Raw genomic sequence first — 24,376 nt, 5'->3', positions numbered from 1 at the left:
ATCCATAACATTTTTATCTTTCTGAATTAATATGCCACCAGCCTCTAAATTACTTGCATTAAAAGACATTTTAAATGGCTGTTTGAAATTGGAGCTGAAAGAACTGGTGCTCTTTTAAGTATGGACACTGATTTACTGAACACCTTCCAACATGTCAGACCAATAAAATTTGGCCTTCTAACTAAATAAATTGTTCCGCGGTTCAGCAATTATGGAAAAGTTTGAGCAAAATTTCTGATTATATCCAGCCATACCCAAAATTTGCATTGGTTGCTTTTTGCTGATAGGCATAGGAAATTCAGAGTTAGCATTAACCCTAGCTTCTACAGACTTAACAGGACCATGTCCCACAATATGTCCTAAAATTGCAAAACAAGCTCTGCAAAATGCACTTTTACTGGGATTGTCAAATCTGCCCCACTCTAGAGAATGAAAACTTTCCAGATAGTTTCCAGGTGATCCCTCCAGGAACTGCAGTAAATATGATGTCAATGTATGCATCACAGCCATCTATACCAGATATTATGCTGGAATATAGAGGGAGAAAATCTAATACCAAATGGCATCACTTTGTATCGATAGAGTCCATCTGGAGTTGCAAAAGCAGAAATTTCTTTTGCTCTATCCATAAGTGGAATTTGCCAGAATCATTTTAACAGGTCAAACTTGATGACATATTTTGCATTTCCAATCTTTTTGACAGTCATTCTTGGTACTGGAAATGAGCGTGTTTTGGTGACACTGTTCACTTTTCTATAGCCCGTACACATATGAAAAGAATTATCTGGTTTCGGCACATGAGAATAGATGGTGAACTTCAGTTACTTTTTCTTGGTTCAACAAAGTCATTCTCCAACAAATATTAAACTTCCTTCTTCAAACATTCTTACTTGTTAGGATTCATCCTGTATGGGTGCTGTTTTAAAGGTTTAGAACAATCTCATCATCATGGTATGTTTTCTTTGAGTTGAACAATTCTTTACATTCCTGTTGTATATTATCATTTAATTTGTAACTGTGGGGGAAAGGAATAACTAAATTTATTGAATGATTTCAAGCTATATCGAACAACATAATCGTGCAAAATACTCATAAAACTGGCAGTGGAATTATTTCTGTTTCTGCCTCACAGAAGTGTTGATATAATTTCAATCACTTTCTTTTTAACTTTATAAGAACCATAATATCTAATTTAAAGATGAATTTTAAGTGTTGGCAAGAGAAATGGCTTACCATTAGGTTCAAAAGTTATTAACCACTGTAGTTTTTACCAGCTTTAATTGTATTTTTGAGTGAGTAGACATAAGATTACATCTTACTACTAAACAGTCACAGACATAATCTAAAATTCTTTCGTTGCACTCTGAGAAGCTGGAGTTGTCTAGTCTAGAAAAAATTAATTTCCCCATATTTAATAACTGCTATAATTGGCTGATTTTTTTAGCACATGGGAGCAATCATTTTGGTTAGCTATGTGCTTAAGTCATGCAGAATTTACACAAGAACAACATTCTGTCCATAATGTGCATGTGACAAATGCAAACATCACCTTACACCAGAGTGTCACCCACTCAGAAGTTCATAATTTATATAGCGCAACCCCTAAATGATTCGATACACGCAACCTACCCCATGTCCATCCACATTAAGACACACCACCCGATATATTTGTTTGGGGGGGGGGGGGTGTTGATGGTGATAGCACTAAAACAAAAACAACATGTGCTATGTCTTACATTGTAGGACTAAACCTACCCCCATTGCATCAAGACCATTTGTTTTCTTCCATTGGATATGATCCATATCATCTAATTGGATTGTATGTGTTCTGTAAAGATGCAGTATGCCTTTAAATGATTTGGATTACCCAAGCAGAATGTTTTTCAGGCAGATTATCAAATACGAAAGGTAGAACTACAAAAAAAGGAAGAAAAAAAGGAAAACTACTAAAAAGATGTAAGTGGGGGGAAATCTTTCAAAATATTGTACTTTTAACAAACACCCCAATATTACATATAAACTCACCAAAGATCTCAAATACAAACCAAGAAGCAGAAAAATAAGCAAACACATGCGTAGACAGTGATACTATCGATGATGGATTTCGATAACCTACAGAAAATTACTCTTTTGCATCAAATCTCGTTTTTTTATAATATTTCTTTTAACATTTTAACAATTTCCTCATTATATGGCAAAGCACTGTACTTCCCTCATTTATTTTGTTATGAACTGCTCCTTACAAATTTTCATTTCAAAGTCATACATTGCAAATATTGACAAACGTTCCAAAATACATGGCCAATGCATGTTACAACCTCCACGGGAGTGATTTCCCTTGATTTTGCTTAGATGTAAAGGAGAATGGCTTCCTTTTTGATGTCATGAATAATCACTGTGTGTAGATTATTCGATGTTTCAGATATAATTTTTCTTGACTGTCTGAATATATAGATCTTAATGTTTGGTACAGACAATATCAACAGTAACTCACAAACCACTGCCTCTTTAATTCAAATACACCTAATCAACCCATGTGTACCACAGAAAGTTCATCTAATGATGCCACATCAGTTATACATGCTAATGTATAATAACTGCTTAATACATGTTCTTTCCATTAATCAAGTAATAATGTTGGATAAATATCGATGTGTTAAAGACCAAAATTACCTTTAACCATAAACTTTAATTAGTAGACATCTAGGCTGTGAAAGGCTTTACTAATAAATAAAATAATGGAAAGAATAATAACGTAGTAGCCCACAGCTATCGATAACCATATCTATGATGTACTTCACTAGGACTTTGGGCCCATGGGAGGGTTGACTAGGACTTTGGGCTCATGGGAGGGTGGTGGTGGTGGTTGATAGTGACCATTTTTAAAAAGGGCATACATACAAGAAATTTGTTCATTTAGATATGTAACCAATTAATTAACACATTTCTATAATTTATATTCCAGATAATAATTTAATACATATGTATAAACACTGCATCACATACATTATCATGAACGTATAATATTAGTCTCATATATTAAGCAAATATATGTACAAGAAATACGACACGCAACACGATCATGAAAACGTACCAATAAAATGGCTGATTAGCTTTGGATGAGTTGTTGTTGTTATTGTTGTTGTTGTAGGGTTTAATGCCATTTTTCAGCACAATACATGGCAGCCAATATAATTGGTGGAGGAAGAACCCTGGAAAACCCCGGGAAGAACCACCAACCCATGAGAAGCTACTGGCAGGCTTTCTCATGTACCCATGTTAGCCAAGCCTGAGACTCGAACTCATGCAGACAGAGGTGAGATGGCAGTGACCCGTAACGGTGAGTGCTTTAGACCACTCGGCCACTCAGGGCCTCTAGCTTTGGATGAGTTTAATTCATATATTAAAATAAACAGAATATACATGATATAAAAATATTTAGTGCTGCACTCAAGATTACTTCAACCAGTGTTGACTCTCTGTTTGATAAGCCTGACTGTGTGGACGCATATTAGTTTCTCCTTTCTTTTCACTGCATTAAGCAGGATTCCCAGCTTTCCATACTCCAGTAAATGTTTCAGGATTATGAAAATCAGTGAAACAAAAGGTTTAAGCTTAAGTTTGTTTCTTCTCAAGTTCAAATTATGAATAAATAGTTAGCACAATTTATCAATCACTTCTCTTTTCATTTCTCCTGGTTTCTTCTCCTATGTCTTCCTAAGTTCCACAGTTCTGACTGCCTGTCTGTAGATATCATGTACTTACTCTCTTTCTTAATTTCACATCTGACTTTTTCCATTCTAGAAATGTGAAACTGTGTGGTTAGAGCGTCCACCTCGGATGCGGGAGGTCGTGGGTTCGAACCCTGGCCTAGTCATACCAGAGACTTACAAAAATGGTACTAACAGCTCCATTGCTAGGCACCCAGCATTAAGAGGTTAGTGTTAGGACTGGTCAGCCTGGTGTCAGGATAATATGACTGGGTGAGACATCATGCTACATGTCTGTGGCATGATGCCCCAATGCTAGGCGTTACTATAAACTGCCACACTGCAGACATCGTAGCAACATGACTTAAAAATTGTTAAAGCTACGTTAAAAATCCTAATCACACACACACACAATTACAACAGTCAGTGAGTATCCAAAACAACTGGTTCCGTTCTTATATATGCACTGTCTGTCTTAGAATCTCCAGTTGGAAGGACATGATATTGCTTACCATCCAATCATCAGAGATAATTTTCTTGTGTCTTTATTTATTTATTTTTGTTAAATACTAGCAATTTTGAAAGAAATATTACATATTTAGCTGCATTAAAATCCAAGTATTCTTAAATACTTTCACATTAAGCAGATCATTTATGTAATTTTTGCTAATTATCTTAGAAAAGTTCACTGACCGACAATTTTTTTGCATTATATTCCTTTGCATCTGCTTGCATGTAAGCTCTGGCTTAACAAAAACACTAAGGAAATACCAGGAAGAAAATATGTTACAAAACAGAAGACATTTTAATACTGGGATCAATATAACAAAAATGGCATTATGACTACAGGCAAGCTGTTAATAGCATATGGACTTGTATATGCCTAAGCAATTAATTTTCAGAGAGAGACAGAGAGACAGAGAGAGAGAGAGACAGAGAGAGAGAGAGACAGAGAGACAGAGAGAGAGAGAGACAGAGAGACAGAGAGAGAGAGTGTGTGGTAGATTTTAGTGGACTGTATGTGAAAGCTTGTATAAATGTTACAGTGGATTGTGGTAGATTGTGCAGATTAATATAATAAGAATAATATACTTGTTCATAAATAATTAAATATATACTGGTCTACTTAGGCCTTCTCACACTTGATAATAGTAGATTTGGGAAGATTGTTGGCGATCGTGTTAGAGTGTAGTGGATTGTGGTAGACTGTAGTGGGTTGTTGTATAAACTTGTTGATTGTGTTATTTTCATGCTTGATTGTAGAAGAATGAGGTCAGTTGATGTTGTCGTTGTTGTAGGGTTTAATGCCATTTTTCAGCACACGATAGGCTGTACATGTATTAATGGTGGAGGAAGAACCAAGGAAAATCCCAGAAAGAACCACCGACCCACGAGAAGCTACTGGAAAGCTTTCTCACATACCCACATTAGCCAAATTTGAGACTCGAACCCATGCAGACAGAGGTGAGATGGCAGTGATCCATAACGGAGAGCGCTTTAGACAACTCGGATCAATTGATGTATTTTCTTAGTCTGTTGTGATAGATTTTCATGGATTGTGGTAAATCGTGTCACTCCAGACAAACATACATGGTTTGTTTTAGAACTTATTAATGTTTTAGCAAGCACTGTGAAAAGAATATAAATGGTTGATTTCCGCGTTTTAAATTTATATCAAATCATCATTCAAAACTTTCTAGCTGCAATCAGAAAAAGATATGAGTTTAGATTTAGATTATTTTACCAAAATGACAGTGTTTTAATAAAGAAACTACTAAACTAACTTTGTCATAAATCAGGTCATTATCAACACTTTCAAACAGTAATGCATACTTGATTTATTTATTTCTCTAGCAAAATGAGCATGCTTTCTTTGCACTATATTTGCAAAACAACTTGCATAAAGAGTTAGTGATGGGTAAAATGATTAGTATAATGTACTTTACTGTTTTAACACTATTATGGATACTTTTTCCCTTGGCAACTCTTGACATCACTACTTTTCCTGTACACACACACACACACACACACATCACTAAGTGTTTGCAGTTTTGTTTGGCTTTGTTGTTGTTGAAATTTAAAGTGGGTATTCTTTGAAGCCTTAAGGTGCTTTTAGGGTGTCTTGGGGTGTTTTAAAGTCGAACCCCAATTTTGTTCTTTTAACAGTCATGTTCCTTGAGAAAAGGAAAACAGGAAATAAGCAGTAAGTTTCAAGAAACTTATAGCTATGTTAAATGTCAAACAAAAAATGGAAAATGGAGGATGGAACACTTTCATATATAAAATTCGTTATGTGATTATTATTTGTAACAGGATGCTTAGTTATATAACAACACATAACTGACAGGCATCTGCAGTGATTAATTGGTAGTCAGATAAATCAACCCCCCAAATCTGTGTTGATACTGATGGACAAACCCAAAATTCAGTATCATCAGAGGTGAGGGGCTGATTTATAGGCCTACATAATTGGGGCTGGGGACTCGGGTTTGAACCAAGCTCAAAAGGATATATTTATATACTGGAAAATGGATTTGTAAAATGCCAGGGAGGAGGGGAGGGGGCTGGGGTTGACAGGTCACAGATATGCTCTCTGATGTAGAAAAATATCCCAGTCAATGCACGATTCTTTTGTCCTCTACAGAGATCTTTGTTCCTGATTTGCTTTTGAACAGTCCCACCACTTTCTTTGCATATGTCAACCAGTTTCCTTATACCCCTATCTTATCAATAGATAATTTGATTGTTCTTCCTCAAATATTGTTCTTTCTCCTTAGCCCTTTTTTTCAGAACATCATTATTAATTTGCAATACAGCAAAAAGTTTGTCCTTAATTATTTGCTCGAAATCCAGCCCAGGATTTTCTGTTTCCGGTTGTCATTCTCACACAGAGGCTTCTTTCCATTTCATCATGTGCATTTTGTTACAGATATCTTTGCTGATTGTTTTCAGCTCAGGCATTGTCATTATCCTCTTAATGGAAGCAGTTTTATGCAAATTTGAAGCTCAGGTGTGTGACTTTTTCAGTGGATTCCATTTTGCTTTGATTAATTTATAAAGAAGGTAGCATATACAAGGAATGATATTTCAGTGTACTTTTAAAGCTTTTAAATTCATGCGTAAGACAGTGGTGCAGGTTTTATTAAGAATTTTCTTGTTTGTATTTTGTGCAAATTAAGGTGCAAGGACGATGTAAAACATTAAAATAAAAGAATCAGGGATTTCTTCAACAACCCATTCCCTGTTAGGTAGCATTGTCATTTCTGTCCAATAGCCTCCTCATTCCCAGCTGTACATTTTCCGAGGTTATACTTGGAATTTTGACCTAAAACTTTGGATGTCCGAGGAAAACCTGGGAAACCTTGGACACTGCTGATATTTTGTCCAAGGCTTTATAAGCTAATCTTGGACATTATCTCATACATTAAAAAAATCTAGGAAATACCTTGGACAAAGCTTGGACATGAGAACTTAGTTTATTTTTGGCTTGGAAAAACCTCGGAAATAAGAACTTAGTCATTTTTTTATCTTGGACATAGCTCAGAAATGTAGACTTAGAATTTTTTTAGCTAGGAAATGGATTTGGTCTGTTTTAACTGTGCACTTAGAGAGTTCTCTATATTTATTCAGAACGTATTTTTACAGTTTATTAAAATGAATAATGTTTGTCATTACCAAAACAACTAACAAGTCTAGGATTTTAATTAAAAAATTGACTTAATAATGTTGATTGATTGATATGGGTTTTACAGTGTACCATCTCAGTCCAGGCATCATGGTGCCAAACAGGATCACAGATTTTTGTTTCACATCTTATTTACATGGAGATAAAAATATGAGATAAAGAACCAAAACCTATATACATGCTGGAATCCCCCAGTTAGAAAAATTCTTAGCATTCATCACTATTAATCACGTCATAAAATCATCTTAGTGTAAGAGTGGTCCCAACTTTAATGCCCTGTAACCACACGTAGTGGTTAGAGCGTCTGCCTCAGAAGCGGGAGGTCATGGGTTTGATTCCCGGCCGAGTCATATCAAAGACTTACAAAAATGGTACTAACAGCTACCTCGCTTGGCACTCGGCATTAAGACTATATAGAGGTTGGTGTTAGGACTGGTCGGCCTGGTGTCAGGATAATGTGACTGAGCGGGACATCATGCTACATGTCTGCAGCATGATGCCCCAGTGCTAGACATCACTATAAACTGCCACACTGCAGACATCATAGCGATATGACTGAAAAATTGTTAAAGCTACGTTAAAAATCCTAATCACACACATCACACAGGACAAATGTAAACATATATTTTCTAACAACTGATTCTAAAGTAAAGTCTTCAATTCTTAAAGGGTCACATGACATCTTTCTTAAAATTTGTGTTTGTGGGTTCGTTACAGGAATAATAATTTAAAGTACCAGATTAGAAGGATAATAAACTACATGTATTACATTATTAGTGTAAGAATGTTTTCTGAAAAATTGTTTGACACCTTATTTGTCACATTAGTTACGAGAATAATAATTATAAATATACAACTGAGTCTGAAAAAAAGGCATGGATGATTGGTGTGGCACCATTTTTAATTATCATTTTTAATAGGACAGCTGATAATAGCACAGTTCCATGGAAGTTTAATCCCTTTCAAAAGTATTTGGGAAGAATACACCAAACACTTGATTATGTTTTCTGACAACAAAAAGGGGTTGTACTCTGCTTGTACAACATTGATTCCATCTCTGAAACACATATAAGCCATTTGGGGATTTTAATGTATAAATAACATGAAAAATGACCTCCAAAGTTATTGATGACATAAATTTGAGTTTAAACCGATGGAAATCTTTTTTATTTGCAAGTAGTTCATATACAATTCAAGTATGCACGAAATGTAGAAAAACAAGATACTGTAAAATAAATTTTTCAAGTAAAAAGTCAACATTTGTAATCCTCATTTTAGCTTTGCAAAGCCACATCTATCCTTTCAGTGATCAAGTAAAAATGTAAGTCAGTAGTTAAATTGTAGCTAAATTGTGAGTGGTAAATGATCGTAGCAGAGAGAACAAATTTTGTGTTTGATTCTGGATCGAATGGATAGCCAGTGTAGGGTACAGAGCAGCGGGGAGGTGTGCTCTGATCGTGGTACTCTAAGTATGATCCAAGCAGCTGTGCTTTGAACATTTTGAAGTTTCTGGAGCAGATATTGAGATGAACCAGCCAGAATTGAGTTACAGTAGTCCAGTCTAAGTACTAATGAACACACAAGTGTTTTAGTGGCATCAATTGAAAGATATTTGTGAATTGAGCTGATGCGTCTTAGCTCAAGATATGCAGCCTTGCATATGTTCATGGCATGTTGGTGCAATGTGAGAGTACTGTCCAGAGTAACACCTACGTTTCGTACTGACTGTGTGAATTGAATGTTGGTGTAATGCTGATATTTATTGTTTGAGGTAAAGGATGTAAATGAGAAAGTTTTTGTGTTGTAATCAGAATGGCCTCAGTTTTCCTGTACAAAAACTTCCGCCCTGACTTTAAGCAGATTCCAGGTGGAATTTGAAAGTGGATTTCACTTAAAGCCTAGATTCCACTTATTATAAATTTTAGGTGGGTTCAGGATGGATTCAGGGCGGAATACAGCCCGAAATATGCAAATTAGTCCGTCTATTACTAGGCGGATTTTGTTTATTCCGCCTACTAGGCGGAATTAGTTTATTCGGCTTATTTAGCCTAGATTCCCCTTATTATCACTTTTAGGCAGATTCAGGGTGGAATATAGCTCGAAATACGCAAATTACTGTTACTAGGCGGAATCTTTACTTCTGCCTAATTAGATGGATATATCTGCAGAAACCCCATCCAATAATGAAAATGCCAAGGCTGATTTCAGACGGATTTTTTAAGCAACTTCTGCATAAACCATAAAAAATATACTTCAGATTTCTATTAAACTGCCTAATGATTTTTAGGCATTATTGGGAATCAATGATAAATATTCACAGTAATTTTTAAAATGGATCATAAATTTTATTTTGACAGACATTATCAAATAAGATTTAGGTTTTTCTTGTCCTAAGGGGCAATGCCATTTTCTTAATTGCATACAAAATCTAATCCAACATGGTATCACTTAAGTATTTTTCATTTCACTTTAAAGTTTGGTGAGATTTCACAAATATTTTGACCAAAACTTTCTTTGAAATTATGTTGCGGTCTCACTCAAATTTCTTTGAAATATTTGTAAGGTTTCACAAAAAAATTGACTAAAACTTTTATAAGATTTCCCTAAAATTTTGATCATTATATAGTATTTTACAGAAGTTTTTTTTTTTTTAGTGTTTCAGACATTTCAGCAGGTTTCAAAGAAATAATGGATATGAATTAAACAGGACTTTATTAACCAAGGTGATATTTAAGTGTGCATGAAAACAATTATACTGATGCTGTAATTATATGACATCCAAGGCAAGAGAAATGGGAGTTAATAATAATAAAAATAATAATAATAATATATGACTTTATTTAGAGAAGGTAATTCAATTAGTTACAGAACTAATCTACCTTGAGGCCTTCTGTGATGTACAACATATGCTGTATATACAACATGATATGAAGTATCTGACACTAAATAATTAAGTGGTTTTAAATATCCAAGTATCAAGCCTGGAACATATTCACAGGCATCTGTGAACACATAAACATATATAAAATATAAAATATTATTCTGCATTGAAAAATTCAGCCGTGAAAATAATGCAAAATTACAGAAAAGCATCCATTTGAAACAATTTGATTATAAGAAGAAAAGCTAGGAGCCTGCCTTATGTCACTTGTACTGTAGACTGGAGTTTTGATTGCACAAACTATGATGCTGTTGTGGTCTCTCGAATTAGTCCTTGTTCCATAAGCAGCCGTGACAAACGTTTATCATGATATAATTACTCTTATTTTACACTGAATTCCAACACACCAAGAATATTTTGATAATAATGCCTCACGAGATTGAAAGTAGATTCTACCTTTCAGCCAAGAAAATTCCGCAAAGATATGACTATCTTTGATTGACATGGATATCTGGCAACCATTCCCACCAGTGATCTACACATTGACCCTCCTTAAAGTTAATCAGTTTGGAGTTGTATAACTTCGAAATCATCCTGATTCCTGATTCAATTCCTTGTGTTATTTAGCACGTTAGCCGCTACTGTAAAGCTCTTTATGGCACAAAATGCAAAATGCTTGTCCTGGCGTTCAGTTTTCATACAGATTCATCAGTTATGTTCCCATCAAATTTGAGTTCTGGGTATTCTCATTGCCGCACATTTTTCAAAAGGTTATTCAATCTCTCGTCCCGCTCGAAAATTCGAAACGCCATGTTTAGCAAACATGCTCTTTCCCATCAGTTTCTGTTACGCGACGATTCATTGGTCAATTAATTTTTTGACCAATCAGAAAGCTTTATACATCGATCATCTGTTCAACAATAAACGGAACAAATACTTTTTTGAAAGCTCGTTGTGGAATGGGACCGGATGGAGCATAATTTTAAAAAAAGTTTCGGAGACGATATTAAACAATGGGTCCATATCGAGGGAATTCAGGTCAGGAGAAAAGCGAAATTATGTTTTAAAACAGAACACAAGATGAAAACTTGTTCAAGGGCATTTAAATCCAATTGAAGTTAAACAAAAATACAACAACAACAAATTTGAAAAAGAAATTTAACATGAAAAGCTATAAAAAGAAGTTATAAATTGTGCCCAAAATAAACAATGAAATTACAGCTATCAGAAACAGGAAATATAAATGCTGCTGAAAATCATTTAAATTGTACCAGAAACAATAAATGTTATTATATCTTATTGATATTTTATTGAACTGTCAATGATATTACAATCACAAAATATCACTATATTTTCAGTCATTTAACTTTACAGACACACAATAGCCAAGTCCTAATTATGCCTTATTTAACTGATGTAAATGACTAAGTTCTTCATTCCACCTAGATGCTGGTTAGAAAATAAACTAAGTCCAGATTCCTCCTTTCATATAATAGCTGTCAGTGACTAAGTTCCTAATTCCACCTAGATGGTGGGTGGAAAATCAACTAAGTCCAAAATTATGCCTAAAGATGTATTTGTAGCATGTCACAGAATTGTAACTGAGTGGGTTTTTGGACTAAATGAACAAGCCAAACACAATGTGGGAAAGATGGAAATTTATGAATGAATTAATATATGATGTAAAAATACAATTGAAAATAAACAAAACAAATATTAAATAAAATGAAGTGCAGATCCAAGAATCCTCATGGACTGCACATACCCCTTAAACAGTATTTTGTTCAACAAGATATTCACAAAATCTCGAACAAAATTATAAAGATTCAAAAATAATCTTACACAAGATTCAAAATACTCTTGATACCACTAAGGTTCAAAATAATCTTGATACAACTTAAGATTCAAAATAATCTTTGAAACAACTTAAGATTCAAAATAATCTTTGACACAACTTAAGGATCAAAATAATCTTTGACACAACTTAAGATTCACAATAATCTTATCACGAATAAGATTCACAATAATCTTATCACGACTAAGATTCACAATAATCTTATCATGACTAAGATTCACAATAATGTTATCACACCATACAGCGTTGTTCTGGAAGCTCCAGATGACTCCAAGAAACTTTAGACGGCTTCGTACAGCTTCGGACCGCTCTAGCTATATTCACAATAACATTACATCGACATTCACGGCTACAAACACGGTCAGCTACCATAATAGTCAGCTACTAGAACAGTCAGCTACAAACGGTCAGCTCGAACACAGTCAGAATCATCTTCAAACACAGTCAGAAACAGCTTTCTACACAGAAACATCTTCCAACACAGACACAACTGCCAACACAGATACAAACAGCTATAATAAAACCAAAAGGGACATAATAGTTTCTGTATAATCTCTAGATATATGATAATACTTTAAAAATCTGCGTTGTAATAACCACATTATTACGCGATAACACATTACAAACCGAATAAGCTTCGCCTATCAAATATAAAGAGTGTAAATTTAACACTTACCCCTATGGCTGGAGAATAAAGGAGAGTGTATACTTCTTGACGTGATCCAAAAACGACCAGTGTGGCTTTTCGTGATTCGTCTTACTTAAATCCATAGGAGAGTGAGTACAAGTTGGGATAGAATACCCATGCATATCATGTTAGTCATGATACCTGACACAAGTAATCTGTGGCTAGGTACATGTTAATACAGTCGCTTACCTGGAAAAACACATTCACCCTATATAACGCTGTACGCATGTACAACGAGAAATAGTCTAATTGTTTTTAAGACAAAACCAAGTTATTTCTTTGCCTAATTCTGTGACATAGCAGGAATTTGACAAAAGTCCATCTTAGAGTTAGATGGACTCTAGATGGATTCATCTTTGATTTCTCAAATTTTCCATGTTCGCCTTTGTATTAACCAGATTTTTAACATTTTTAGGCAGATTCCGCCTGGAGTCTGCTTAAGTTCCAGGTGGAATCCGCCTAATTATTTCGTACGGGCTATCATCATTCATCTGCAGCTTGTTACATGTCATCCATGATTTCACATTAGAAATGCACCTCAATACTGTATGTATGTATGTGTGTGTGTATATATATATATATATATATATATATATATATATATATATATATATATATATATATATATATATATATATATATATATATCATATGTACTAAGCACTTCAAGTTCTGTTGGAAATCTTTTTTTCTTTTAAATTATTTTCATTTTTTATTTTTTGAACTCGAGGAAAAAGTTCTACGGTCGGCAGCTTAAACGGCGACAGTCGGCCGACCGGGAACTTTCATTTGTTTGGCCTGATGTAGCACTTCCGCTCTGCGGATGATCGGAATCTGGGAGATAGGTTTATCTTATAGAACAAAAGTTAGATAATTGAAAGATTCTACGTAATGCTCGTACAGGTGCTTATCTACTTTGTGCTTTTAAATTTAAAAATACTTAAGTTGTGGAATGTTCTGGGAAATATTTCTTTCGCATTCTTCCATTGGTTGCAGAGCATGGAATTATCCAATCACAGCAGCCGATTCATCAATCAATCTTGTAAGCGCCGTAATAATAAATCCGAAAGTGGTCCATTGAAAGCAAACTGGTCTGTGAAAACTTGCGTTATAAAGAAGTGGATTCATCAATCGTCATAACTTGTTTGCGTTATGTATATGATAATGATATTTCCGGAAATGTTCGTAACCTCCTGAATACTGTTCAGCCGAGAAAGGCACTCGAAGATTGCAAAGTCTGAGATTTGGTGTCTGCAAGGTTGCCGAGTTTTGGGATTACATAAGGAGGATTGGAGGTAAACTCGTTTATTTTTTTTTATATTACATTAAATTTGAAAAAGATAAAAGCATCTATTAGCTCTCGTTTCATATACAGGGGCTCGTATCGCTGCTTAAAACACAGGGGCACGTATCGTTGCTTAAAATTGACCTCTCATGTTGGTCCTACATGTAAGGCCTGACGCTGATATTTATGTTTTGGGCGTCAGGGTCTTACAGCCTAACTAACAGCGCTGTGTAGTGTGTTTTGATGTCGACTAACGTCATAACGAAAGTAAAATTTTCAGGAATATCTCACACAACTGGCAACTAAAATAACGGCGCTTTTCTACAAAGTAAGGTAATGATGTTTTAGTCAGACTTTACTTACTCTGATATCTTTTTTCTAATAAATTCAAGTTCTCACAAAAGAAATGGACCCGTTTTCAAGTTTCGTTGGCCTACATTTCAGTTGAATGGAAAGCGATGAAAGCCGGGAATGCCGAAATCGGGTTAAGTGGAAATATTATTCTTTAACGAAACGAAAAAAAGTATAATATGCCTATTGGAACTGTAAAGCAATGTTTCGTTTTGTTCAAGAAACATATCCGCCACATGAACCTACTTAAACATACTTCGGCATACCTCAACTACCATCGCATTGCAACAACTTCAAATGTATGTCAACGGAACATGAAAAAGCGTCCATTTCCTAGTGTCATATTTTCATTCCGCCAGGATATAGACAGCACGGTAAGTATATTAATTACACATAAATTAATGGAAGAGTGTCAATATATGCTGTCAGATGTTTGAGATATTCCTGAAACTTTGACTACTCATTCCGATGTCAACACTATACAAGGCCGTTATTTGGATAGTAAGACATAGCACCTGAACAAAATCAGCATGTGCTATGTCTTACATGTAGGACTACTCTCATGTATATAATAACTATAAGGGAGGACACTTCTCTCCTTGCTCGCGCGACCCATTTAAGAATAAACACTGTTATTTCAAGCCACATTTCGCGTAGCGTAATAAATTTGGTACCAATGTTTGGCTCATGCATTCGACTGTATACCCCTATCAAAACTTTGACTTTATATCATACCTTTAAGGAATTCCAAATCATTTTCCCACAGTACTGCTCGACATTAGTCAGAGTTTCCTCTGACCCTTGCCACCCCATTTTTTGATATTTGGACATTTATGTTGGTGTGTAGGGTCAGAGCACATTCCCTATCGAAAAGTTGGAATTCGTCCACACCGTTTAGTGTCGGCATGGGGTAGCCGCTTAGTAGCCGGCCCAGCAAACTTGAACGACCTTTCATCGAGATATAACTGCATGAAATTGATAGGAATATGATTTATTTTCTGTGTCTTTAATTCACTGATACACGAGACGAAAGTACATTGTTGCTCAAATTTACCTGGATCTGGCCATTTGTATTCCTAGTCACGTGACTACAAAACTCGTAACCTACATCTCAATGACATCTGCGGTCAAACAGTCACATGCTATCAACAACATACCATTTCTAGTGTTGCTGTAGGAAAACAAATCGAACATATAAATAAAAGTCATGTATTTTTTATAGAAAAATGAAAAAACAAACTTCTCAAAACATTTATTGTGAAAACAACGATCGGAAAACTGTAAAATGTTGCAGAAATTTGAAGAAAACCAGATTCACTACGAATCAATGTGGTAGTCACATGATCGGTACTTCTTGAAAATTGTTTTCTCCACTCTGCTACGATACCATAAGGTTTCTGTTCGTTGTTCTCAGAATAAATGTGTTGAGAATTAAGTGTGCATTATATTTATTTACAAACATTAAGTGACTTCTATATAATATGTCCAAATTATATGTACAACAACTTGGGACATTTGTTTATTGTCGATATCACGTGACTATATACCTCTGATGTCATTGACATGTAGGTTCCGAGATTTGTTTAGTAATGTGACTCGGAATGCAAATGGCCAGATCCAGGTCAGATTTCAGCAACGAAGTACTTTCATCTCACCTGTCAGCGGATTAAAGACATGACGAATGCTATGCTCACAATTTCTGAGAAAATAAATCATATTCCTATTGATTTCATGCAGGTATATCTCGATGAAAGGTCGTTCAAATTTGCTGGGCCGGTTACTAAGTGGCTACCCCATGCCGACACCAAATGGTGTCGGCAAATTCCAACTTTTCGATAGGGAATGCACTCTGACCCAACATCCCAACATCAATGTCCAAATATCAAAAAATGGGGTGGCAAGGGTCAGAGGAAACTCAGACTATGTTCGACATGTACCTGATCGCGCCCGCTTAATATGCAAGAACAAAGCGCTAAATGGAATACTGTCCTCTCATTGGTTTAAGAAAATGACGTCCTGTATTTATTTTATAACTTATTTAAAAAGTGTCCTTGTAGTTATTATATAGTACATGTATGACAGGTCAGTTTTAAGCAACGATATGAACCCCTGTGGTTTCATAGGCCAGCAGTACACTGCATCAGTTTTTCAGTCGATTGTGTCTGTGTATTTTTATGGGAATGGGGTTGTTTGGCTAACTATAGGCAGAGGGGTTTGTTACAAAGAAAATTTGAAGTATCCGTCCTTGAATCAAGGGATGGGGTTCTAGCCTGTAACAATATAACACAAGGGAAGACACCAGTCTGCACCCCTCAGTAGTTCCAACACTGCTAGTTTATCCTAATTGTCTCTGCTAATTTCCAACTTAAGCCAGTCATAATCAAGAATAGTTCAATTTTCAAAACAGCTCGACACACTTTGTTCAGTTTGTGACATAATGGAGAAAATACAATAATTGTTTGCCGATTTTGATGTCTGCGCAGATGCCATCAAGAAGTGCTGTTTTGCATTCAGATAGTCTTGGATGTCACCATTGACCAAGATCCGAACAACCTTGAGTCCGCAGTAAATATTGTTAATGTACATTGTGATGCATTTTAATTTTGGTGGCAAAAACAAAATATTGATTTTGGTAAATTTGGTGCTGATTGCTGGTTACATTGTTGCACAGTGTATTATTAACTCCTGAAACATACTAATTATTGAACTACAGACTCGAGGTTGTTCGGATCTTACCTTTTGGTCAATGGTGAAATCTTGGAAACTAGCAGACACAATTAGAATAAACTAGATGTGTTGGAACTACCAAGGGTTCCAGACTGGTCTCTTCCCTTGTGTTATATTGTTACAGGTTAGAACCCACATCCCCTGATTCATGGACAGATACTCCAAATTTTCTTTGTAATGAATCCCTGTGACTTAACTATAAATACTTTATTATGTCATTTACCTACTTAGCATTGCGCCATCAGCTGTATTGTTTTCGGACAAACATGCAGGCCTACAGCGTTCAGTAAATCTTATTGTTGTTTTCATCTTTATCTCATTGATAGCTTGTGTGCATTGTAGACGAGGGATTTTTAAAAAAAATAATTGCTGTGAAACAATGGTATGGAAATTAGATTGAGTGTTTCTGCTTCAATATATTGTTTAATCCTTATAGATATATGATAATAATCATAATAATAATAATCTATTATTGTTGTTGTTGTCTTTCTAATTGTATGATTCAGTTGTAATTCTTTGGATGTGAATTACAAGAATATAGTACATTTTAATGATAACAATTATTTAACTATGCCCATTTTGAATAGAGCAAAGCAAACTAACCCATTAACATTCATTGAATTTGGAAGAAAAGAATTAATGGTTTTAATTATTTATTATTATTTTTAAACCTGAAAATGAAGTTATGTTTAAAATTGTTGAAAGAAGAATAAAATCTGAAAAATATTTAATGACTCGAAAATGGATCTTAGAATAACTGTGTACATAATTATTATAGTGAATTAAATCAGAAGAGGTTTTTGAATAGTGTTAAAGACATTTAAGAATAGAACAGAACATCCATGCATATAGGTTGTTAGGCAGCAATAAAATCTACAAAGCAATCAATCAGATTTCATTACTGCATCAGTATACTGATGAAAAGCTACATTACTTTATCCATTTTCTTTAAGTACAGTATTTTATAATTTAAATAATTGTACTGGCCTGCCATATTATCATGTATTTGTCTGAAATTGCTGCTGCATTTTACTTTGAGATGTGAAGTAGTGATTAGTGACATCATGTGATGGCCACTGTAAACAAATTTATAGACCTTGCAAACCCAGATAGTATATGCTCTTCATTTTGGGTGTAAATTTGTGCATCATATTAAAATGATTAATGCTCATGCATGTCATATGTTGGTGATAGTAAATAGTACTTAAATTGGATTTCTTTTTTTTGGATAATTTAAAAGGAAATATGGAGTTCATAATACGAATCTCATGCTCTGTTTTACTTGTTGCATGCAAATTTGCAAAAATGCAAGTGTCACTGATCTCTTAATTTTATAAAGGATGTCAGGTTACATAATTAAAATGATTATTAATTTTGTTTTTAAAGGCCAACATGCCAAACCACATTTTTTTCAGCTATAAATGTGGATATTTGTATTTTTTTCCCCAAGTAATCAATTCCCATCACTAGTAAAATGGAATGTATTGCATATTATTTTAAAAGTTTGTACTTTTTTAAAATTTAGGTTGAAACAAGTAAAGATGCTAATCCACAGTCACCAAAAATAGCTAAGACAATAGCAGCAAAATAGACCACAAAGATGGCAACACCAAAACAGACTAAGACAGTAACACCAAAAAAGTCCAAGGTAAGATAAAGATGCAGCAATTTTAAACTTGCTAAGAACTTTCTAAGCAACAAGCATTGTGTCATATCTTTAAGGATTGAATACAGTAGCCTTGAAAGTTGTATTATCGCACTAGTTAATGTTGTTAGCAGTCCATATTAACCCTTCTCCTCATAGAGTGTATGTCTTTTTAGCCCTCCGATACACATGTAGCAAAATTACCCAGTGCAGTGCGCTATAAATAGAACACCTGTTACCTGTTCGACTTCATACACATAGGCCTGCCTGTTAACTGTTAAGCATTGTAGTGGATGTTACATTTAACAGCAATTTTAATCATTTTACATTTTTGGTACACATCTATTATGAATGGAAAAATTTAAGAGTAAAGTCTGATCATTATAGCCGTGTAATTATTTTTCTCGGAAGAATTCTTTTGTATTTTAAAATCTTGAGAGAACTCATTCACCGTCAAGTTCGTGAAGCCGTGTGACCAACCATAGCTGCAATTTCTCATACTCGAAATTTACAATTTCTTTGCCTGCGTCTACATCACTAAGTCATCTGAATTTGATAATTTATAAAAACTAGTAGCTACCTACATCAATATCAGGGCCTTTACCCAAGTTATTGTAGCTTTCGTAGTTGGGATTCTAATCATGAAAAGTAGTGAATGAAATCCGTGACCTCCATTTTGGAGAGTGGAGAATAAGATCCAGTTACCTTAAATAGCAGATTTCGACCAGAGCATAAACAGCAACCATGTGATCTGATGTAATGGTCATTCACAGCCATGAATGAGGTATCTAACAGGGGGTTCTCCCCGAAGGTGGCGCTACAAAAACCCACTAAAAATGGCTGATGTTTACAGCAGGCGTCAAAAGGCGCTTCCATGCGAATGGAGTAGGGTCATTGAAAGGCGCTTCCATGCACGCACATATTATAATAAATAAATTAATAAATTTCAACTTAGTGATAAGATGGAATGACTACACTTGCACTGGCTGAACATTTCCACCAAAATAAAGGGTGCAATGACTCAGTTGAATACACTTATTTCCGTTAAGTTGCAATCCACGATAACAACAAAAGAAATTAAAAATGAAAAAATATATATCACTTAGTCTGCATTTTAAGCGCAATGTAGGCAGAGAAATCTACCTATATAAATGAATCTATTATTAATATTATTAATACTGAAATATTACTGATTTTAAAAATAGTTTGAACTATTATTGCTTTCCTATTTGTGTAGGATAAGTAGGATCATAAGCAATGTTTTATCTCATAATCAAAGCCAATACAGGTAAGTTCAACTGGAGTTTTGTATGATAACGTAATTGCATACACTTTACAAAAAAGTGGTGGTATTCTTTTTCATTGTAAACTTACAAAAAATGATTACATTTTATTGGAAATTGCATTAAATAATATTTGTGTCCTTACTAGCTACAACTTTACCTCTGTAAACAACTAGTAGCTCATATCCAAAATTAATCCAAACATCCCGTTTGCCACGATAATATAGAGCCCACGATAATACAGCATTGGAGTATACAGTGAAATAATGATCCATTATTTTAAACTTATCAGGCATTGAGCCAGGAACAGAATATAATTGACTGTGTTTGTTATAAAATGTTTAGAATGATGGTCCTAAATTCAAAGAACAGTCACCTATAGAAATATAGCGTTTTCAGGTTTAATACCTTGTTTTCAGAACTAAAGGATTCCAAACATGATTTGTAAATTGAAGGCTGCCAATAACAGCTGCATACTGTTTGTTTTATTAATTCATCACATTTTGTATTTTCAACCAGTATTAATTTTTTTTACAGAACTGATCCAAAAGAAATGGCAGAACATCAAAGAGGCGATGATAAACAAGAAAATCAGTGAAGTGCTAAAACCATCATGAAACCAGTATATAGATGGATGGATTTTCAAAATTAAATGGACAATTTGGCACTAAAGGAATCTTAAGGGCATTCTTGATATTTGGACCTTTAAAATATTTTATTTTGTACGTGTTGAACAAATTAAAAATAAAATTTATTCTTATAGTCTGTAATATTTGCTTCGTTATTGTTGGTCTGATGTTTTATGCCAGGGAGGTGTCCAAAGAATCTTTGGACAATATGTCTGAGGAAATCTCAGAATGTTTGAAAACCACCATGTCTGAAGATTACTTGGAGTATTGGTTACAAAAAAGCCTTGGAAGTCCGAGGTCAACGTCTGACGTTTGACAATAAAAACCTTGGACATAGATTTGCAAAAAAATTTGTCCTTGGACTATTACCTTAGAAAGTCAGCAACCAGTACTCCGAGGTTGTTGCTAGGAACATTTGTCCGAGGTTTCCTAGGAAACCTCGGAATATGTACAGCCTGGTAATGTGCCAGAATACATATTCCCATCTCCACTAGCCATTAGTTGTAGACTGTTATCTAGTAGTATGGAGTAAACTGTCAGAGCGGGTCATGGCAGTAATCTAAGGAACATGGTATGGTTATTTTTATTTTTAAATTTGGTTGTTGTTCTTTAAATCAGGTTATTCCTTTTTTCAACATTGTACTTGCATATGACACATATTGTTTTAGCTGCAATGTTCTTTATTTTTTTTTATCATGTCCATTTTTAGTGAGATCCCATGCTCATTATGACCCTGACCTTTAATAGCATCTGGTGGAACATGCTGTTATTTCAAAATGCCCCAATTTCTGAACACTGGCCTGCAAAGCCTATCATATTTGGGGGTGCTCTACAGATATTATGAACTTCTCAGAAAGTGTCAGGTGAAAGATATGAAGTATGTAGATAGTGAAACACCAATAGATGGCTATGAAGAAGAGTTAGTCACCCAAAGCTCCACAGATATTATAAACTTCTGAGTGAGTGACAAACATAAAGTGAAGATGTTTGCATTTGCAACATGAATAGTAGAGAGACTGCTGGCATACCTCTATGTTACTTTCATGTATTGTGGCTGAAATTTGTTTGGATAGTGTACTTATGGAAACTGGACATGATTTAAATACACAGTTAACCAAAATGACTGCTCCCGTGTGCTCAAAATGCAGTATGAATTAGTCCACAGTACACTGTCTTTACCAGTTATTAAAATGAAAAATGAATTTTGCCAGATTAGACAAATATGAGCGTTTGAAAGTGCAGTGAAATAATGACAGAATATATAAAATCTAAAAAGGTCCTCAGCACTTTCTTCCCAATTTACCTCTGACATCCATGAAGTAGAAATGACCAAGCACAGCAAGCACATTTTTGATAGGTGAACATCAGAAGCAAGGCCAGGCTGTATACTCTATAACCATATTACACCCATCAATCATACACCAAAATATAGGAAATTAAAAGTTCTTTGAACAATACCTAAGATATACAAGGTCCCTTTAAATAGCCAGTATAACCAGTGAGGAAACCCGGAGAAAATGTTTCTTTAAAATTCTTACCCTATTCAAAATGGGAAACTGTATAGCGCCATCATATAAAGTTATCTGTAGTCAATCTTAACTCCGTTCAAAGACAAGTATATGTATTTGTATCGGATATAAATAAAATATAGGTATAGTATGTATGTTTGATGTACAACTCGTTGTGTAAATATTTCATTAAAAGGTAACTCGGCAAATACCAAGATAAAAGGACTTAAAGTTATTTTAGCAATATCTAGGATATACAAGGAAAACTTGGGAAATTCCTTTTCTTTAAAAATCTAACCGTATACACACTTTGAAATGTAGAGCGCCAGCTTTGGCAAAAGTGGGTGAGTGTTGTAGGGAGGATTGTGTGATTACAATGTTTTAACTTCTATTGGGCGAGTTTAATCAGGGGTTGCAAATTATGATAAAAGATAATGGGGCTAGGTGGGTGAAGGCTTGTTCTTATGGTATAACGCATTGATACAGATCAATTCATAACACTTGGAAATATATATAATAAGGCAGTGTTGGGAATGAATTCTCTTGGAAGTTTGGGGTCCAATAGATTATATAAATATTTCTAAGTTTTTAAAGTTTTTCGATGCCATGGTAACATCACTGTAAGGGTAGTTCAAAAGTAATCCAGAAAAAATCATTGTGAATCCAACATAAAAATTCAGTGTCACATCATTTCCTTGGTCAAGGTCTCATATCTTGTGCTGTAGAATAGTTGTTGCTATTCATGTGTGATAAAGTTCACAACATCCAAACAAATTAAACTCTTTTCATTTTGGTGGCGCTCAACAGTTTTATATTTTGCATAGGGTTAGAATTTTCCAGAAAGAGAATTTTCCAGGGTTTCCTCACTGGTTATACTGGTTATTTAAAAAAGATCTTGTAGGTATTGTTCAAAGAACCTTTAATAATTCCTTTCATTTTGATGTACGATTGATGGGTGTAATATGAGTTATAGATTATACAGCTTGGCCTTGCTCCAGATGAGCACCTTTCAAAAAACTGCTAGTTCCACTTGATCATTTTCACTTCCTAGACTTCAGAGGTAAATTGTAAAGAAAGAGTCAATAACTTGTTTTTACATTTTACATATTTGGTAATTCATTCATTCCTCTTTTGTCTAATTGTGCAAAATTAATTTTCTCTATTTTAAAACTGCTGAAGATAATGTATTTTAGACTAATTCAAGCTGATTTTTTTAACACAAAGGAGCAGTCATTTTAGTTAACAGTGTGCATAGGTAATGTACAATTTTCACAACTACAGTTCCAAGAAATGTCAGCCACATTACATCAAAGTATAGAGGTATGTCAACATTCTCTCCACTGTGCATGTTTCAAATGCAAACAACTTGACCTTACATAAGTCACTCTCTCAAAGTACATAATAACTGGTGAGCTTCTCATTTACTTTCAGTAATAAATAACTTTGAAGATTTGTAAATAAAGATTGCACTGTTTATAATGTTTTATAAAGATTTAAAATTTAAATACTAAATACTAAAGGAATATCCTGCAGCATATATATGGTTAGAGTGTCCTTCTCGGATGCGGGAGGTTGCAGTTCGAACCTCGGCCTAGTCATGCCAAAGACTTATAAAAATGATCCTAACAGCTGCCTTGCCTTGCTAGGCACTCAGCATTAAGAGGCTAATGTTAGGACTGGTTGGATATGTGTCAGGTTAATGTGACTGGGTGGGACATGATGCTACATGTCTGCAGCATGATGCCCCAGTGCAGGACATCACTATAAACTCACACTGCACTCATTGTAGCAATATGACTGAAAAAGTATTAAAGCTTTGTTAAAAATCCAAATCACACACACACACACACACATAGATAGATACAATATTGGTCTTGGTGACTTAATGTCAGGATATGCAGTGCTCATCAATCTGCACTGCAGTCACTAAATTTTCAGAAGTTATGAATTCTTATGGAGAAGATTAATGAATACAGAAAAACTGAACGAGTGAAGAAAGATTTATTATGTTTTATAACTACAAATCCTCTTTAGTCCACAAAGAAACTTGAATGTTGGCGTATGAAATAGATACAATGCAATATGTGTGCGTTTTTGTTTTATTTAGGTCAGTGGAGTTGTACAAATCA

At 34.7% G+C, this 24,376-nt stretch overlaps 2 protein-coding genes across 6 annotated transcripts in view; one reads left to right on the top strand and one right to left on the bottom strand.

Annotated features, from left to right (window-relative positions):
* LOC149800287 (uncharacterized) overlaps positions 1 to 24,376 on the bottom strand; it is a 251,662-nt gene that overhangs the window by 161,305 nt on the left and 65,981 nt on the right. The gene's annotated exons all lie outside the window — the stretch shown is intronic.
* Positions 13,666 to 24,376, top strand: part of LOC149800286 (uncharacterized) — a 131,549-nt gene continuing 120,838 nt past the window's right edge. The window contains exons 1-3 of the mRNA XM_089958378.1: positions 13,666 to 14,114; positions 18,708 to 18,830; positions 20,648 to 20,832. Coding sequence (XP_089814504.1) covers positions 20,741 to 20,832 — 92 coding nt within the window. The 5' untranslated portion in view covers positions 13,666 to 14,114; positions 18,708 to 18,830; positions 20,648 to 20,740. The remainder of the gene's footprint in view (positions 14,115 to 18,707; positions 18,831 to 20,647; positions 20,833 to 24,376) is intronic.

Source organism: Sinohyriopsis cumingii, chromosome 5 (assembly GCF_028554795.1).
Source record: "Sinohyriopsis cumingii isolate HCF-2022 chromosome 5, ASM2855479v2, whole genome shotgun sequence".
Taxonomy (NCBI): domain Eukaryota; kingdom Metazoa; phylum Mollusca; class Bivalvia; order Unionida; family Unionidae; genus Sinohyriopsis; species Sinohyriopsis cumingii.
Note: the sequence above shows the minus strand (reverse complement) of the source record. Positions and strands in the feature narration are given on the sequence as shown.